We start from the raw sequence: 20,876 nt of genomic DNA, 5'->3' as shown, positions 1-20,876 counted from the left end.
TCTATGCCTCTTAGTTATTCAAAAGAAGTTGTTTTAGCGGCTTGACCCCTGTGACCTTTAATGAAAGTCAAGATCATTCGTTTGAACCAACTTGGTAGCCCTTTATTCCAGCTTATCACAGGCCCAATATCGGGTCTCAAATCACAAGAAATTGTTTAAAAGGCTTGAGGCTTTTTGGTCCTTGTAACCCTGAGCATAGGTAAAGGTCATTCATTTGAACAAACTTGCTAGCCCTTCATCCTAGCATGCTATAGGCCAAATATTGGTAGCCTGGGAATTTCGGTTATTGAGAAAAAGTTGTGCCGTTTGAATGAAAGAAATTGTTTAGCGGATGGCACACAACGGGGGACGATGCATGATCATAGTATGTCACTTTGGGTCAGATCACCTAAAATAAATGGTTGAAAACATCGCTTTGAGTATGCTTCTCAAAAGGTCTTTTTCAAGGGAATCCACATTTGGTTTGGCTCAGCTTGGATATACAACTATAATCACAAAGAATCCAACACATTTTGTGCTTTAACTAATTTTTATTTATTTGGTCAATAAGAACATCGTGCCCAACAATATATCTGTCACTATAAATATACACAAACACAACAACAGCAGTTTATCAGAACATCTTAACATGGCAACCATGCTGTTTTGTTGACAGTTACAACATACAAAATTTACTGGCAATCCTGTTTAGTAGTAACAATATTTTACTGGTAATCATATTTTAGTGGTAATAATATTTTAGTGGTAATCATATTTTAGTTGTAACCATATTTTACTGGTAATCATATATAGGCCTATTTTACTGGTAACCATATTTTACTGGTAACCATATTTCAGTGGTAATAATATTTTAGCAGTAATCATTTTTACTGGTAAACATGTTTTACTGGTAACCATTATTTCAGTAGTAACCATATTTTACTAATAATAGTATTTTGAGTGGTAATCATATTTAAGTGGTAATCATGTTTTAGTTGTAATTATATTTTACTGGTAATCATGTTTTAGTGGTAATCATATTTTAGTGGTAATCATATTTTAGTGGTGATCATATTTAAGTGGTAATCAAGTTTTAGTTGTAATTATATTTTACTGGTAATCATGTTTTAGTGGTAATCATATTTTAGTGGTAATCATATTTTACTGGTAATCATGTTTTAGTGGTTACCATAATTTAGCACCTATATTACTGAAATAATTGTGTTTCTTCGATAGAGCAATTATTGTCCTTCTTAAATTTAGCGCTAAAGGGTTGCAACAAAATAAATATGGTATGTCAATAGAAATTTTCTGAATAATGCAACAATATCAATACAACCAATTTTCTGAAATAACAATACAACTCTGTCAAAAGGTTATGGTATGACATACATTAGGGAGTGTAAATATTGATTCAATATCCATTACTGCAAATAGTCTATCACTTTATTAAGTCCCATGCGGGTAGGTATCAATTGTGACGTCATCATTTTGTGGGTGCAATTCACATAATTTTCTCGGAAAAGTATGACGTTACGCTCGCAAACACATATATAGGTAGGGGACCACAAACATCACCTTGGTCCATACATTTCAATGTTTTTTCTTTTTTTTTTTTTAAATTCAATTTTTTGTTTCTTTAATATAGACTGATACAGATTGTTTTTATGTTCTTCATAATCTGAATATCTGTACGATATTATCCTGAATTCATTCTGATATGTTCTGATTGAGAAATGTCAGCAGAATATTTTCGCTTTGCTCTAGTTGTACATCACACCCCAAATCTATGGATATACCCAGTAACTATAATTTCATTTACTACTTGAAAATGTTACAACTTTACTAATCCTTTAGGAATTATATCTATGTTTTACAATCTCATGGAATTCCATATTTAAGGGACCGACGATTCTCTATGCCACTGTATCAGCAAATCAGAGGCAATATTATATTACAAACAGGGACATCATTTTATAATGGACAATCAAATCGTCTAGATTTTAAGCCAATGTAAATGCCTGTTATAAGCTAAACTGAATTACCAGGGCTATTAGAAAGTAAAGTTGGGTTTGTTTAGTTTTACGTCCTATTAACAGCCAGGGTCATGTAAGGACGTGCCAGGTTTGTTGGTGGAGGAAAGCCGGAGTACCCGGAGAAAAACCACCGGCCAGCGGTCAGTACCTGGCAACTGTCCCACATGGGATTCGAACTCGCATCCCAGAGGTGGAGGGCTTGTGGTAATATGTCGGGACATCTTAACCACTCGGCCACCGCGGCCCCCCAAAAAAGTAAAGCTAGCAATAGGTCATGGATGGATGTAAAATTTAACACATAGCGTTTGGACTAGGAGTGGAGATTACATGGTACATTATCATCACAAGAACAGTTCCGTATGGCAGGTTTCTCATGGAAGATGTTTAGGAGTATTCAGGGACACTGATGTTTAACCTAAATTTGATTAGAAATATTGGCAAATTTTAATTCTCTTACTTAGTATAGTTCAATCACGAAATTTGATCAACAAATAATAATCGGCTAAATTTTAAATATCATAAACTGAATTTAATTGACTGAAATTGACTTCGAGTTTTTGACTGTTTCTACAGAGATGAAGCATCGGCAGAAATAAATTATCTTTTGAAAGCTATCAAGTTTTTGGAAGTATATTTTGTCACAAACCAATCTATTTATATCACATATATAAAACTATCACAGTTATCCAAGTATACCTCTACGTAACATTTAACAAACTTTACGATGTACCATGTAACATTTACATTGTGACATTTACAATCTACATATTCAGGACAACTCTACTAAATGTTATCAGCATCACTTACTATTTAAATGGTATAACAGCACACACAATCACAACTAAAACAAATAGTCACATGTATTATTATAATCTCAATCGTGATAAGATATTGACAGTGTTGATAAATGACTAAGATGCAATAAAAAAAACAATTTGTAACTTCATTTAATTAATGATGGCCAAACAAAAACCTCTTTTATCATCTTAAAATTTGCAACTGATTTGTCCGAAAAATGGAAATGGGGATTTATTGAAATCGTATACATTGGATTGTTTGCTTAAAATAATGTAATAATGAGTTTCAATACTAAATCGTCATATATTATTGTTGCAGTCCCATACGTAATCTTGCTAATTGAAGACTATATTCAATCATACCTAAATCTTTATACAATGAGGATAACTGGTGTAGTAATCTCTTCCTCGTCTGAGTAATAATTTTCCTAGTTTTTTTTTAACTACAACAGTCAATCACAACATTTTTTCTAACAATACAAAATTTAATTCTTACAGAATTTTCTGTATTAGTACAAATATTTATTATATTTTATCTTTTTTCTCTCTAAATTCTACACATGTTCACCTATTCTGATCTGTTTCACTCTATATTCTGAAACGAAGTAATCGAGTCAACTGTTGGTATCAAGGATGTGGATGATCAGGAGCAACAAACAAAATTAAACAGGGTGTTTGAATTAAACCTGTTCAAGTTCATGAGATTAAACTGTATAATGATTATGAATATGCTGTAATGTATTGCTTCATGAAGGATACCGTATATGACCCAATAGGTACACAGAGTGCTTAAGATTTAAAACAAATAAGGAGACGCTATATTAATTTATAGAACCAAACATGGACTAGCTTTTCATAATATTAAATATATATTTTCATATTTTGAGACTGAGTTCAATTCGAAACCTTAAAAAGTGAGAGAAAAAGCTTGTAGGGATAGGAGTGCTTATTGGGTCGAATACGGTAATCTGAGCGACAATTTTCAACATTAATACCCAAAAGATCAGTATTCATTACCTAGTAAATGATATATTATGGTAAGCATTAGTAAACAATGAAATATAAAACAGCATTTAATAAGTTCAAAGTGGTCCCATACATAACCGTAAAACAATGCAAGTAATTCATTTGAACACAAAACTTACTAGCTTACACACCACAACAAAATCATAAAAATAAAGCCATCAATACAATCATAACTCATCAGCACTTAGAACACAGAAACACAAAACCTTACTGGAATGTATCAATGTTTTATAAACAAGAAATCACCTCCCAATAAATGTTTGCAAAAAAAAAGAGACATAACATCAAACAAAAGCACTAATAATTGCCATATTATATACTGTATACAGTAAACATGTTTATAACGAACACACTTACTGTGAATTCTGACTGATAACATAGTAAAGTGTATAATGAATTATGTTTATAACAAAGTGAATTTGATGGTCCACACAGGTTTGTAATAATGAAGTGATTTCATTATATCTGTGTTTTACTTTCGCTAGATATTTTTGTGAGTCAAGAATTTTGAGATACAAATAGTTTCAGTTAAAACGAGAAAGTTAAATATTTAAAGTTTGAATGGAGGCTGGAGAGTTAAATACCGTCCCAAGTCTCTGGGTTTCTATGGATGTTTATAACTAATTTCCCTCCCTTGGGTTGCATATAATCTGCCAACATATCTCTTTGAAAAAGCGTGTGTCAAGGCTTGGTCATGCCTTTTTATATGGTGACCCTGTGCAGGGTCAGGCATGTGTGGTACCTTATGTTGGATGTTTTTTCAACTTTGAACTTCAGTGTCACGCCCCCAACAGGTTGACAAGTGCTTATTATTTAACTCTCCAGCCTCCGGGCTTCATTACAGAGAATCCCTCTCATCCATCGTGATACTTGGATGAGGGGGGGATTTCCCAGACCAAACAAATGTCTGGTGAAAATATCTTCCCCACAAAAATGGCAGGCTATATATATATAGTACAACAAATGACATGATGTGTCTGTAGTTTGACTACCTAGTATACAAAAAGGAACACTCTGACAATGGAGTAAGTTTTCATTTTCAACTTCACAAAAATTCTATTTCACAGCACATAAGATTATAGAAACCAAGGGCTTCATATTATTTTTCTGAATTCTCATACACAAGATGGGCAACCTTTATGAGTTATAAATATGTGTACACACTGGGCTGTTTTCCTTTATACGGTTCGACTGGTTGGACCTATAGTCATTTGTTTTTGAATTAATGACAGACCTGGTGATTTTATATTGTTTTCAGAGGTGAGCCTTGACAAAGCTGTGATAGGCCTGTATCAAAACCTGTAGGTCTGTCAGGATTTATACTTGGAAAAACTGACTTTACAAATGATCAAACTGGTCCAACTGTATAAACAAAAGTGGCTCTGTGTAACAGACATTTTCAAACTTTTATGTTCAAGGTTGCTATGGAGTCACAAACATTTCAAAAACAAAATTTGATTCAAACAATAGTGAAACCATTGTTAAAAAATGGAACTGATATTTCTACCAACACATTTGAATGTTTCAAATCATGACAGAAGTTTCTACACACATTTTAAGTTATATGCATAAAATATTTCGGTGTAAATTGACTAGGTCTGAACATGCATGCTCTATACTTAAACAATTTGTAATACATACTGTATAGTTGCTAATATTTGCGATATTTAAATAATATCTCACAGAAATGATCAGCTATACAGTAGGTATGATGACCACATGGACACCATCATGCATGTCATCCTCAATACTCCAGGGGTTCAGATCACTTACAATCTCTATACCCCTGGACTATCTCATAGTAAAATTAAATGCAGCTCAGAGGAACAAATCAGGAACAGGCCTGCAAATATTTTCTTTGGAGTCTACAGAGCGGCACCCTACTTCAAAGTCACATAGTCAACCGAAGTGTACAGTTGTACAGCTTTTTTCATGTAAATCAAAGGACTAAATCACCTGTTCTAGACCTGTTGCCTTCAGTTTTACTATGAGATAGTCCACAGGTGTAGAGATCGTATGTGATCGGAACCCCTGGAGTATTGAGGATGCATGCATGTATAAAGTAGTTACTAACATTAATTTTCTTGGCTATGCTAACTTTACAACAGTTATTAACTAAACAGGAATAATCAATCGAATGGCAAAACCACCAATCAATGAATATAAATCTCATGAAAAATTGAACAAAAGGCCCAATGGGCCTGAACATGAACAGTCACCTGAATTTAATTTGAACCTTTATGAGTTATAAATATGTGTACACACTGGGCTGTTTTCCTTTATACGGTTCGACTGGTTGGACCTATAGTCATTTGTTTTTGAATTAATGACAGACCTGGTGATTTTATATTGTTTTCAGAGGTGAGCCTTGACAAAGCTGTGATAGGCCTGTATCAAAACCTGTAGGTCTGTCAGGATTTATACTTGGAAAAACTGACTTTACAAATGATCAAACTGTCCAACTGTATAAACAAAAGTGGCTCTGTGTAACAGACATTTTCAAACTTTTATGTTCAAGGTTGCTATGGAGTCACAAACATTTCAAAAACAAAATTTGATTCAAACAATAGTGAAACCATTGTTAAAAAATGGAACTGATATTTCTACCAACACATTTGAATGTTTCAAATCATGACAGAAGTTTCTACACACATTTTAAGTTATATGCATAAAATATTTCGGTGTAAATTGACTAGGTCTGAACATGCATGCTCTATACTTAAACAATTTGTAATACATACTGTATAGTTGCTAATATTTGCGATATTTAAAATAATATCTCACAGAAATGATCAGCTATACAGTAGGTATGATGACCACATGGACACCATCATGCATGTCATCCTCAATACTCCAGGGGTTCAGATCACTTACAATCTCTATACCCCTGGACTATCTCATAGTAAAATTAAATGCAGCTCAGAGGAACAAATCAGGAACAGGCCTGCAAATATTTTCTTTGGAGTCTACAGAGCGGCACCCTACTTCAAAGTCACATAGTCAACCGAAGTGTACAGTTGTACAGCTTTTTTCATGTAAATCAAAGGACTAAATCACCTGTTCTAGACCTGTTGCCTTCAGTTTTACTATGAGATAGTCCACAGGTGTAGAGATCGTATGTGATCGGAACCCCTGGAGTATTGAGGATGCATGCATGTATAAAGTAGTTACTAACATTAATTTTCTTGGCTATGCTAACTTTACAACAGTTATTAACTAAACAGGAATAATCAATCGAATGGCAAAACCACCAATCAATGAATATAAATCTCATGAAAAATTGAACAAAAGGCCCAATGGGCCTGAACATGAACAGTCACCTGAATTTAATTTGACAATATTTATGAAGTACAAAAATGTAATACGTGTACATTAAATTGTTCATGTTTTTTTTTATTGTCACGTTTGGGTACAAAGTTAACCATTACAGTAAAACAATATGTAGTGAAGATGGACACTACTACCAGACAAAAGTTCATTGGTCCACTGGGCTAATAACAAACAATAGATGTAGGTCTGATATATATATTATCTAGCTATGATAAATACGGACAATACACATACAGTCACAATTGTTTAAAGTCTAATTTTCACCTTGGTTACACTCTAGGAGGAACAGGTGGTAAGTTTGGCCTACTGGGCACTGGGGGCTGGTTAGGGGGAGGGGCAGTGGGGGTCATCGAGGGTCTTGCAGGGACTGGGGGTAAGTTTCCTTGGTCAGATATCACAGGAGGTCTAGAAGGTACCGGGGGTAAGCTAGTGGGAGGGGCTATATCTACAGCTGGTCTTGGGGGTGGGGGTGGGGGCAGCCCTGGGGGTAAACTACTAGGAGGAGGGGCATCAAAGTCTACATCCTCATATTGCACATTGTTGTCTAAAGAATTTTCAGTAAAAGAGTCTTCCCTTGGGGGTGGGGGAGGTGCCTCTGTTGGGGGCGGGGGTGTTGGCCCCAGTTCAGGAGGCGGTATAGATGGCGGCTGAAACATTGGACACGGCGGTGACTCGGCATTAAAATCTGTCTGAAAAGGATCTGTGGTGTCACTTGTCTCCCACTGAACAGACAGATCTTCTGTAGGCAGAGCATTATATTGTTGCTGAGGCATCAGTGGAGCCTGGTTGTGTCTGAACTGTGAAGGAACGTTACTCGTATCAAAAGGATCCATCTCTGTCGACTTGGGCTTATCTGGCGAGAGTGGCTTGTCCAACAAAGAGAATCCAGGAGGACTGCTGAACAGGTTTCGTCCAGTAGGGGCAGACTGCCTGGTTGGCACGCTGGGGGGAGGTCCTGTCACGGGGGCAGGGATATCAGGAATGGCACAACTCTGACGAGGAACAGGGCGTGGACGTGGCTGCGTAGGTTGATTGGTTGATGGCAGGGTTGCAGGAACTTCTCCATTCTGTGGGGATCGGTTTGGCATATCATTGTTTACAGCAATGTTTCCAGAACTTCGCACTCTAGGAACTGGCTTAGGAGGGTCCAAAGCTGACGGTTCTGGAGCCTTACTGAGGTTTGTGTCACTTGTCCTACTCCTCGGCATTGGGGGTTGTGCCTGACCACCTACAATGGAAATAGGAAATATTAGTAGATAAAACTAGACATTTTTGTATACGTTCAGGCACTTTCTGAGTAAAAGATTTCAACTCCATAGTACATATGTTCTAAATAAGAGCCAGAGAAAATGATATTACATGGTTAGTATATTGCAACACAAGGTTTATTTTGGTGTGAGACTTAGGAAAGCCAAGCTGATGAGATTTTTATTATGATAAAAATGTTGGTGAATGTGGTGTCACTTTTTAGCCGGACTGAATGATGTTTCGTGGGAATTGAAGTTCGGGGTCAAGTTTGAAAAAGTTCCGTCAGATGTGGAACAAATTCATATATTAATGACGATTAAAGCATTTTTTATTGACGGATAAAGCACAAGTTTATCTGGCAGTAGATATTCGTCAGTATGTGGTGCAATTGCAGGATAAAAGAGACAACTCAAACTTTTCTTTCCACTGTTTATGAAGTAACATGAAGAACGTCAAAGGTTCTAAAGACCCTGTGTTGAAGTCTGAGATAAAAGTGATTGAGATCCTCACTTACCTGGTTTGATTGGAGAGGGTAACAAGGTAGGATTACCAGCCGACATCAGCTGTTCTATCAATGCTTCAGCCTCCCCAACACTCGAGGCGTGTGTATGGTGTTGGACATTGGTTGGAAGACTGATCCGAGATATCTGAAGAAAATAAGATTTTCATTTTAATATTGGTAGTTTTTTATAATTTGTATTCAAAAGAAGCAGACACCAGAAATTACTATAAGACCAAAACTAGAACTGTCGCCAGAGTGGACAAATAATAAACCCCCGCTGCACAAATTTAGTAATAACTTCATTAATAGGAGACATTGCAGAACCCTATATAGTTTACTCAATTCCTCTTTATGTCAGGGTTCTGTGTACCAAATTTTATCAAAATCTGTCAAGTAGTTTAGGAGGAGTTTGCTGGACAAAGTTGTGTCTACAGACAGACAACCCAATTTCAGTATAACCCTCCCGCCTAACTTTTTTTGCGGGGAAAATGTAGCTTTCACTTCATCATGTGCCTACCTTGTTAGCAGCTTTCTTGTTTGATTTTATTTGGTTGATGGTTCGTGACCCCAACGGTTGTCGTACTGGGTGTGCCTTTTTAGGTACCTGATCTGTAACAAAAGATTAACTTTTCCATTGAAAGATCTTTCAAGCCCCAGGACCCAGGTTATATTTAAGAAAAGTTATGACCTTTCCAGAAGAAAAAACATCATTCTCACACCAAAACAACTGGTATAGCATCTCAGAAGTGTTTATGTTAAATTCCTGGGTGTGGTGTATCTAATGCTGCATAATGGCCTTGATGAACACAAGACCTAACTTTTGTACCTCACCAAATCAGCCAGGGTGACCCCCATCTTATAACTTATGTAATTTAGCCTTTGTTGCTAACTGGACAATAGGTTTGTATTTTACTGAAGGATGGACAGCAAGTAGATTTCAATTGTACTAATAAAGCACAATATCAAGGATGGGTCTGAGTATTTCTTTATTTCATTGCAATATAAATTTGTACATTAACATTCACTTGCCACTTCTACTATTTAAACTAAAGAAACCAAATTGAAGTCTACGATGTTATAACTGACACCCAAAACGTGACCATTATTATGATTAAAATGGCTGTTCTATCTTGTGGAGTATACCATCTTGATAAAAGGTTTGCCCAGTCTAACTTAAACAATATTAAAAACGATTAATAATATAAAAATAAGTATTAAACTATCTCCCTATGGAATCTATGGCCTATACAGATGCTAGAGCTTTGCAGAAAATCATCATAATGAGTGCTACAAATATGTGTTTAGCATCCATGCTTTATTTGAACATTTGAAAAGTACTTTTTGAAGTTTGATATATTCAACAGGACTTAATGCCTCTGCACTATATATATACACTGACTCCAATACACTGAGTACTACATCAGTAGAATTACATAATTACCGGTGGCTACGGTAGTGTTGGTCCCTGCTCCAGGTTTAGGAAAACCTCCAGCTGGTCGCTGTGGTGGCGGTGGTTTGATGGGTGGAGCAGAAGGTCGCTGAGGTGGAACCTTTCTCTTTGTCTGGTAAAAAAAGAAAAAAAAATATCATAAAACAAATTATTGAAATTTTATAATGTGTCAACAAAAAAATAGATATCGTTGGGAAAATAGCAACAAAATTTCCACCAGGTAAATGATGCAAATATTTTGACTAGTCACATATACCGGTAATGTACTGAAAATGTCATACCACCAGGCACTGATTGGGTTTAATATTAGTGTTTAATGTTATATTAGCAGTGTGAGCATTTAAAAGATGTGCAAGATTAATTCATTACAAGGTCCAGAAAACCTAGAGTACCCGGAGATAAAGCCATAGTTTTATCTTTTTAGGAGTGAGAGCAACCATTATATGCTCACATTTAAATGTAAATGTTAATAAAAAATGATAGATACATGCCATTGAAATCAGACAATTTTTAAATTTCTATCTCTTTAGAGACCGTGTTGGCGATCAATGTTTTTCTTAAGATGGAATATTGACCTTGTTAGATTTCCAGACCTTTTCAAAACACAACATCCCTGAGAACTTTTAACTACTTTACAGGCCTCCCAGGGCATGTATTATATTTGTGATATTGCAGGGAAATTTCAAACCCCTATTTAACATTTACATATCAGCAGCAATTTCAATTTTCAATGTCAATACTCAATAGACCTACAATGTATATCGTTTGTGAGGGAATCTGTGATCATTAGCGAACGGAGAAATAGACAGCTATTATATCTGGGCTCCATCACTGATGAAGGGCCTTCATCATTGTTATACTGAACCTCAGGTTAAAAAACACTGAAATCTACTTGGTAGTAGGAGAAACACAATGAAACACTAACTGTAAACCAACTTTATCTCGCGTACAATTAACTCTTGTGAATTTCACGATCCAAATCAATTCACAAAAGTTCATCTCTGCGAAAAAGCATCTAAATAATTTATATTGATGAAAATTCTATCCAACTTGTTTTAAAATGGAAATAGCAAAATTTAATAACCATGAAAGCAGTTGTTTTACAGTAAACTAGAATATTATAAAGCCTTTTTTATTTTACAAACCGAGACTGACGGAACATCAGATAACACTATGACATACCTCTGGAGAGTGAGAGCCTCGTACTTTGATTTCAGTCTCTGGCACTATCAGATTGCTGGGTTCAGCAGGGCGTGTTGTCATGGGCTTAGGTCTCTCTGGGGCTGGAGGTCGAGTCGGTGCATCAAGTAAACCGTCATCTGATAGGGCTGGACTGTTTCTACCTAAGAACAAAATATCTTTGTATGACTAATACATTTTTGAAAGGGCATATTTTTGCAAATCAACATTTTTGCGATTTTGACTAAAATCGTTGATATTAAATTTTAGCAGTTTTAAATACAGTATAATCCCTCTAACTCGAACTCACATTCCTTGAATAACACCCATTCCCATTCGTTGGAACTGATCGCATGCTCCCGACCATGCCCATAAATAATCTGTGTGACAAATTCTGTGTTCTGATGGATACGATGTGTGTCTTGATCAAGTTTTCGTACTATTGGAATTGATTCACACTAGTTCTCAAAATCAACTAAAATTTAAGTTTTCAGCCCCAAAAATATCTGAACTGCTTTAAATAATGACAAAGTCAAAAAGCCACACCATCAAATTTCAAATAAAATGGATACCATAAACTTTATCAAACTTTAACACAAATTCCCTAAATTCTGGGATTTTAGCCCAAAAATATGTTCAGAACCAGTATAGATTTTTTCTTCATTTGTCCGTAATTTGCCTGATGCCAGGAGTGACTTGGCCAAATTACAGTTAAATTGGATGTGATTAACTTTGGTAAAAGTGGACTTTAACACAAATGTTGACACGAATGATAGTTGAGGAAGGCTTGACAACAAGTATTGGTCATTTCCATATACATGTAGTGGACATGACTTACTATTAGTACAAATGGAAACTAGCAGATGAAAATAGATATTTCTTATAACGATCAACTTCAATGGTCATTATTAAAGAGAGATCAGTAGTCGTACAGCCTATGTTTGATTCCTGACCCCTTTAGTATAATCATGCATCTAAAAACAGAACACGTAAATAACTTCAGGTGATTTTTTGGACTTAATGTTTTTAGTTTTTCTGAAGCTTTCATACAGAAAACAGTTTATTACCAGAACCTGTTGGAGAGATAGATCCAGAAAGAGTGGGTAGAATCGGAACAGTAAGGGCAGTTTCCTTGGCTGTATCGTCGTCATCATCATCATCTAAACATGCAGAACAGAGCAAAAGCAATACATGACATATTCATAGTGGAGTATGGCAAGTACATTGTTAGTGGTAAATATAAAGCAGATATCAAAGCCTCCGTGTGAAAATGCCACTGGCTGATATATATCCCCACATCAATACTATTCTGTCTTTGCATATTACAGAGTTAGCTCCCTTGCGGGGAAGTATCGATTGTAACGTCATTATTTTGTGAGCGCAATTAACATTGTTTCCCCCGAAACGTATGACGTTATGCTCACAAACACATGATGTCACAATCAATACTTACCTGCAAGGAAAGGTAACTCTTTAATATGCAAAGACGGAATACAGTATAGACAGATATTTTCAGTGGGGTCTATATTTTCGTGATTTCGCTGATCAACACCATGGTCGCAAATGTTTGATCTGTGAAATATAAAGAATTTGTTGAATAATATATTATATGTCCCTTTGAAGCCAAAGTATGAAATTTTAATTTGCTTTAATTTAATTTTCTAGATTTATGTTTGAATTTTTGAACATTTTGAACTGCAAGTGATCGGCAAAATGGTATATCTTTGGTATGTATCCTGAAAGTTGATGATAACAGAGTAAATATCTAATTATTCAATTGTAGAGTCCTAAAGATAGTAAGGGGGTTTATCAAAATGGTGTTTCAAGGCAAAACTTTTTTTTTAGTCAACTCCTTAATAATATGTAACTTATGTCAAAATATTTTGACTAATTTATTTATTTATCTATTTTGAGAATTAGGAGTCTGTAGCATCAACACCGTGGCAGAAAAAAACCCAACTCTTATTATTCAAGGTTATCCCAAATATACAGAGGTAATTTTGAGAGACTTCCCTGCAATCTTTTTTTTTAATTGGGAAAAATTGTATGACTAAGAATAAAGAGACAATAATTGTTTATAATTGAATGATCATCACTGCAGCCTTATAAAACAGTAACATATCTGTGCACATCAGTCATAAAAAATATTAAGCAATATTTATTAAATACAAATGATTTTCAAGAATAATATCTCTTGTTTCAGATTATTGAATACATTATTTGGTGTGTACTTATCATGGCGTTAAATAGTTGATCTGGAATAGACTATATGTTGAAAATATGTTCATCCTTAAAGCAGAAAAAAATGTTTAGAGAAACTGGTGTCAAGATCGTGTGTTTACGTTTGTGTTTACATTGTTTATCACACTGTGAACAATGGCTATCGTTTTAAGGAGGAATCTTGTAGTAGCTGATGGCTCAATCAAGGACGGCACAAGATGGTTATGTGATCTTCAAAAATATTTGAAATTATTGAGAAGACAGGAAATACTAACAGAAGATAGGCAATATCAACAGGATACTACTGTGTTAGAATTACTGTCTCTTGTTCAGAAAACATACAGAAACAGATTTATTGTATAAAGAAGATGTACAGACAGCGTGGCAATGATAGAAAATAAACAAAAAGCTTTTCATTTAGTCAGAAATTGACAAAGAACTGTCAGTTGTCCCAAAACACAGTAAAGGCAGGAGAGTTTGTAAATTATATGGGTTTTGTTGTTAGTTTTGGATTCAAAATAAACATTACCAAGCTGAAGACCTTATACAGAAAAAAAAAACAAGACAAAAGTTTTAAAGACTTTGATATATCAACATTAAACTTTGAATTGTATTCTTTTTGTACTTTTATTTCATTACAACTTATTAATATATATGTGGAGGCCAATTTGATACTAGTTTTATTTACATGGTTTCAAAAGGTTAAGGCCAAAAAACAATATGCCTGTTTAGGGTTACATTGGCAAAAAAATATGGTCGGTAGGTAGGGATTTTTAAAAAATTTTTTTGTCAAGTTCAGATGCAACAATGAGCGGTTTACTAAACAGATATATATATATGGCTCCTATTTATCAATAAAATTATTAAACATTTATGTCTTTCACATCGACTCTTTAGACTAAGAAAGAAGGTATTAACAGCTCAGATTGGTCTAGAGTAAAACTATTAATAGGAGTATCTTTTAGGTACAGAAAAAAAATAGGGTCGGGGTAAAAAATTAGGGTCGGTCGGGTAACCCTAAACAGACATATTTTTTTTTCAAAATAATATTTTAATTTACTTTCATCAGTTTATTTTTTCTTTTAACATAATACCTTGAATGAATATCAACTTCAAAATATTGACATTTAAATCTGTATATGCTTGTATAAATTGATACAATGCTCTCATAAAGACTTCATCTTAATAACAATATCCAAATGTTTCCTCCTTCATTATGAGTCAGTTAATAAACACAAGACACAAAAACCATGAAAACCTCACCTTCTGAGTCGAAGTCCATGCCGGCGAGGTTAAAGTCCTCACCAAGGAGACTGTTGGTCGTGGTATTGAAGAGGGCGCCACTGTTTGAGGCACAAAGTGCCATTTCCTGTTCTATCTGGACCTGCCAGTTAGTTGTTTTAAGCCTGACAGTGATCGCCTTTCCACCAATCTGAATGTCAAATTCCAATTTACATGATCAAAAACAGGTTTAAAGATTTCTACCTGAGATAAACTAAAAGATAGCATCAAACAAAATTATAATTACTTCAAACATACTAATTTTGGGGCACTCATAGTTCAGCTTATATGTATTTAAAGATACTATTGCCTGTTTATCTATGTAAATCAGAACAGACAGGACAAGGAAGGCAGAGCAGGGTGGGCAGGATGGGGAGGGCAGTGAGGGGAGGGCAGAAGGCAGGACGGTTAGGACAAGACAGGGTGGGCAAGACAGTGTGGGCAGGACAGAGTGGGCAGGACAGACTGGATGGGGAGTGCAGGGCAGGACGGGTAGGCAGGACAGGATGGGCAAGACAGTGTGGACAGGATAGGATGGGCAGTATGAGTCTAGCATGGCTAACACTAGGCGGAATTAGAACTAAACTTATCAATTTAGTTTATAACTTCTATACCATCAACATACACAAAGTCAATCTCTGCAACATTTTACAGCAAATTTTCTGGAAACACAAAATGACTAAATTCAGATTGCCACTAATATCTGGCTATTTACAGTATTTTGGATGAAAAATGTTTTTACATGTTTTTACATTATCTTGGACCTATACTTTATAAAAATGTCATTATTGTCAAGGACTGAACATCCTTTTCAATAGATATCTCCTGTGATCACTGGCTTGACAACTGTGAAGTCACAATTGTAATAAAATTAGTGGCTGGCAGTCAGACAACAACAGCAACACTGCATTTGGTAGATATCTAGTTTAGTTACAGTGGAAATGTAAATATATTGTAAATCTGTTGCCTAGATTACCTCTTGAATTGATATACCAGATTAGGTACAACAAGAGATCCCAGAGGGATCTTGGCGCCCACCAAAGAATGATCTATATCTGATAAAGGAAAGATGGATCTTTTCTCTACTTTTTAAACTTTTTCAAACATACTACATATAAAATTTGAGACAGATCGCTTCAGTACCTTTTGAGAAATAGCGGTAACAAACTTCAACTATCAAAATCCAAGATGACTCCTTGGCGGCCATCTTGTTGATCAATCGGTCCCAAATCACAATATGCACAACTACGGCCCTAGGGGAACCTACATGTGAAACTTGAGAAAGATCCATTCAACACTTTCTGAGAAATAGCGATAACAAACTTTGAATATAAAAACCCAAGATGGCTGCCTGGCAGCAATCTTGTTGACCGATCGGTCCCAAATCACAATATGCACAACTAGGGCCCTAGGAGAACCTACATATGAATTTTGAGACAGATCTCTTCAGTACTTTCTGAGAAATAGCGATAACAAACTTTGAATAACAAAATCCAAGATGGCTGCCTGGCGGCCATCTTGTTGAGCGATCGGTCCCAAAATGCAATATGCACAACTAGGTCCCTAGGGGAACCTACATATGAAATTTGAGACAGATCCCTTCAGTACTATCTGAGAAATAGCCATAACAAACTTTAACTATCAAAATCCAAGATGGCGGCCTGGCGGCCATCTTGTTCACCGATTGGTCCAAAAATGCAATATGCACAACAAGGGCCCTAGGGGAACCTACATATGAAATTTGAGAAAGATACCTTCAGCACTTTTTGAGAAATAGGAATATCAAACCTTAACTGTCAAAATCCAAGATGGCCGCCTGGCGGCCATCTTGTTTTTCCTATCAGCCTCAAAATCTGTATGGCACAAATAGGGATAAAGGGTAACCTCCATGTGAAGTTTGAACAAAATTCCTTCAGTAGTTCTCAAGAAATATCGATAACAAACTTCAACTGCCAAAATCAAAGATGGCTGCCTGGCGGCCATCTTGTTTTTCCGATCAGCCTCAAAATCTGTATGGCACAACTAAAGACCAAGGGTACTCTCCATGTGAAGTTTGAACAAAATCCCTTTAGTAGTTCTCAAGAAATATCGATAACAAACTTCAACTGCCAAAATCAAAGATGGCTGCCTGGCGGCCATCTTGTTTTCCCAATCAGCCTCAAAATCTGTATGGCACAACTAAGGACCAAGGGTAACCTCCATGTGAAGTTTGAACAAAATCCCTTTAGTAGTTCTCAAGAAATATCGATAACAAACTTCCAACTGCCAAAATCAAAGATGGCTGCCTGGCGGCCATCTTGTTTTCCCAATCAGCCTCAAAATCTGTATGGCACAAATATGGACCAAGGGGACCCTCCATGTGAAGTTTGAACAAAATCCCTGCAGCAGTTTTTAAGAAATAATGATAACAAGCATTGTTTACGGACGGACGACGGACGGCGAACGGCGGACCACGGACGCAGGGCGATTTGAATAGCCCACCATCTGATGATGGTGGGCTAATAACACAGAAATAAACAGAATGAAGCCACCAGGACAAACATTGTTACACAGATTATCAACATCCATCAATAATCTTGGAGGTTGTGTAGGAGTTCTGAGATAAACAAATGGCCATACCTCTATAGGGTACAACTCAATGTTCTCTACTTTCTATATAGTAAACCCTACCTGTTGTTGGTTGTAATTTAGGGCTGCCACAGCACTTTGTCCATGTCGAAATATCAGCCACATATCTTCCTCCACAAATCGCACTAGAGTTATGTCCCCTAGTTCAGTAAACGTCTCGACGACTGTGTCCACCATATCGTCATCAAACTCCCCATCTGCTGTTGATACGATGACAGTGCCGTCAGACGGACCCTGTTGACTAATGACCTCTCTGAACACCTGTGCTTTTTTGTCCTCTTTGACCTCCAGGATATCAATGTCTAGCAATGCTAGTACAGGTCTGAGGAAAGATGCAGGAAGACTTTTCTCATTCTCAAAAGCAAACAGTCCATACATTTTTACACAATCATAAGTCTTTGTAGAGATAGAGGAAATTACAGAGCTTTAACGTGTCGCCAAAAGATCACTTTAGAAATGAGTTTATATTTACAGACCTGATGTGGGAAACAAGTCTCAATGATTAATATAAAAGAAAATTTACAAAGTAAGGACAGAAAACTGCAGGAGAAATTTTACTAATAAAATGGTGAAGACATGCACACAAATGAGTGAAACTATAACAGTTTGATATCAGTATATACAGTCAAATCTGTCTATACAGACCATCTGAAGCGTAAAGAAAAAATATGGTCTTAACCCTTTACCACATGCAAACTAGAAGACTGCATCACCAGCCTTCCATGAGGAACATTGTTGCAACATCTGTCAAGTGTATGCACCATCTCAATGGCACTTTTTGAAGTTTTCATTCTGGATTGATAATACGTTATTAAAGTTGGATTTACTTATTTTCATGTTTATTTTTGAGAAATGTTTTGGTAATAAAGTTGCTTCAAAATGAATCAAACTATACAGTGATGCTATCATTTCCAAATATTATTTGATATGAAGACTTCAAAATTATTAAAAACATTTACAAGTCAGAAAATGGTTGATTTTCTCTGTCGGAAATACTAAATATATTGCAGATTTTTTGTAACTTTTAGAAAAAAATTTGCACAAATTACTTGAAATATCGTAAACAAACTAATATATATCTAAATCATGGCTCAGTCAATATATTTGCTCTGAAAAACACTGTTATTTCTGCTTTGTCCGTGCCGGTTCACGACCCGTTCACCGCTACTTTCACTTTCTATCGTTCCGAATAGTGTGTTTGTTGTGGGATGTTTGAACATTATTTGCCGTTGAAAAATGCACGAAAATAATCTATCAACTTTAAATGAAGTATATTAAAGGTTTATTGAAGTTTTGACAACAAGTTTCTAACAAAATTATCAACACTCACGGCTGTAAACTTGCCAGTCCATTCCAACAAGGCGTCAGGTAGTGGCTATAGTATGGGACCTCGCCGTTCTTCATGACCGTCAGATTTTCAATCGGTCAAATTGAATAAAACATTGTCTAAATCACTGTCAGATTATATGCTTTTAGGTCTGTGATATTCAAAATATCATGACATTGTACTGATAATTACAAATATCTGCCGTAATATCAACAACAGAAGCATGATGGCGTCCCCGGTAACATGAGTGTAGCAGTAAACACATGTGTGATTTTCTCGGTGAATTTATTCAGAGTTTTATACAGTAACACTGTGCCGATTTTGATTGGTTAGAAATTTGGTCACGTCTATAATTAAATTGTAAAGTCTGAACACAGGTGGCGCTTTTATCACATGATTCGAAGCTAGCAAAACATTGATAGTCAAAATGGCGTCCAGAGTCTCTTGCATTGAGATTGTGAACGGGCGTCCAGAGGCGCTTACATTGAGATGGTGCGGGGGCGTCCAAAGTCGCTTACATGGGGCAAGGGATAAAGGCGTCCAAAGGCGCTTACATGTGGTAAAGGGTTAATCGCCAAGAGACCTTTGTACAAACGTCTAATTGTATTGAAATCGGCCTTATGGGGCCCCAAGTAAATGGTCCAATAAAACAGGTGATCAGTAAGATAGGTTTTACTGTACTAACATTGTTGAACGATTCTAATGATATCGTTCTAATGGTGACCACCTACCTATCTAATGACATCGTTCTTACGGTAATTACCTACCTATGGTCTGAGGTTCGCAGTTCTGCTCTGTCATACAAGAGTAGTCTTCCCTGATTCCACTTTTCCGCCGGCTCTGTCACTAAAACATCAACTCATGATCATTTACCAATCAAATAGATGAATTTTTTATTTGAAATATTTAAACCTGCGTATAGTTACTTAACATTAAAGTGTCAAGCATTTGAAAAAATAGAAAACATGAAATAAGTTGTTTGAAATAGCATCTTACATGGGTCTATAATGTGGTTAGGGATATCTCAATGTATGATTTAGGCTGGCAAACACAAGACTTTATCATTGATGATGCCATGTACTTTGTCTAACCCTTGCTGATAACTTATATGAAAATAGTGCTACGAAAACCTTTCCATTTTCTTCAAAGCCTTAGTTTTGCTCATGTTATTCATAAATATCCTCCTTAAAGTAAAAGAAAAGATTCACAGTGCCATAAAAGTGCCACTTACATTGAGTATTATGTCTGATGAGGGGTTTACGGCGCCATACAACCCGATCAGTCCAAGCAGGCGTCCTGTTTTTTTCACTTGTGTCATAATCATCACAAAACAGGTCATATTTATAGGTTGGAGCGAAATCAGTCCGACCCTCCTGGAAACCAGCAAATGCCTGAAACACAATGAATACATAGGATGTCATTGCTGTTTTATATAACATTGTTCTTATATCACATAATCCGCCTAATATTTTTGAATATGTCACTTGTGTAATACGACCTTGAACGACCTTCATTAATGCCGGCCAGGTTATGCATTGTGACATCATGACAGAAACAATAAAGTGATATCAGCAAAAATAACATGATGACGTACAGGTTTAAGAAATTGCCTGACAAAATGGCGTTCTCCGGATCGGCTGAATTTTCGCTATAAATTTTGACACGAGATTCTTTGAAATGTAAGTTGTTACAGTTATTTGGTAAAAGTATTTTAAAGGACTATGTATGGTTTGGGCCTTTTTTGGCACCCCAATTCCATCAAATTTCCTAAACTATTATTTTGTGATTAATTTGTTGTATTTCAAATATCTAGTACATCCCTGATTCAACTATAATGACTCTTTTCTAATTTTGCAGCTGTACTTGCCATGGT

The 20,876-nt window shown here is 35.9% G+C and overlaps 1 protein-coding gene across 3 annotated transcripts in view; it reads right to left on the bottom strand.

Annotated features, from left to right (window-relative positions):
* Positions 1-510: 510 nt before the first annotated feature.
* LOC138329955 (synaptojanin-1-like) overlaps positions 511-20,876 on the bottom strand; it is a 47,938-nt gene continuing 27,572 nt past the window's right edge. For 2 of the 3 annotated variants that reach the window (XM_069277258.1, XM_069277259.1), the window contains 10 exons: positions 20,235-20,394; positions 19,771-19,849; positions 17,719-17,998; positions 15,031-15,199; positions 12,615-12,707; positions 11,551-11,711; positions 10,360-10,480; positions 9,436-9,527; positions 8,931-9,063; positions 511-8,396 (listed from right to left, as the gene is read on the bottom strand). In XM_069277258.1, coding sequence (XP_069133359.1) covers positions 7,438-8,396; positions 8,931-9,063; positions 9,436-9,527; positions 10,360-10,480; positions 11,551-11,711; positions 12,615-12,707; positions 15,031-15,199; positions 17,719-17,998; positions 19,771-19,849; positions 20,235-20,394 — 2,247 coding nt within the window. In that variant the 3' untranslated portion in view covers positions 511-7,437. Of the gene's footprint in view, positions 8,397-8,930; positions 9,064-9,435; positions 9,528-10,359; positions 10,481-11,550; positions 11,712-12,614; positions 12,708-14,296; positions 14,309-15,030; positions 15,200-17,718; positions 17,999-19,770; positions 19,850-20,234; positions 20,395-20,876 lie in introns of all 3 variants that reach the window. The other variant, XM_069277260.1, reaches the window with a different exon arrangement.

The sequence above is a fragment of the Argopecten irradians genome, chromosome 8, assembly GCF_041381155.1.
Source record: "Argopecten irradians isolate NY chromosome 8, Ai_NY, whole genome shotgun sequence".
NCBI classification, from domain to species: domain Eukaryota; kingdom Metazoa; phylum Mollusca; class Bivalvia; order Pectinida; family Pectinidae; genus Argopecten; species Argopecten irradians.
This window is presented reverse-complemented; position numbering and strand designations above follow the sequence as displayed.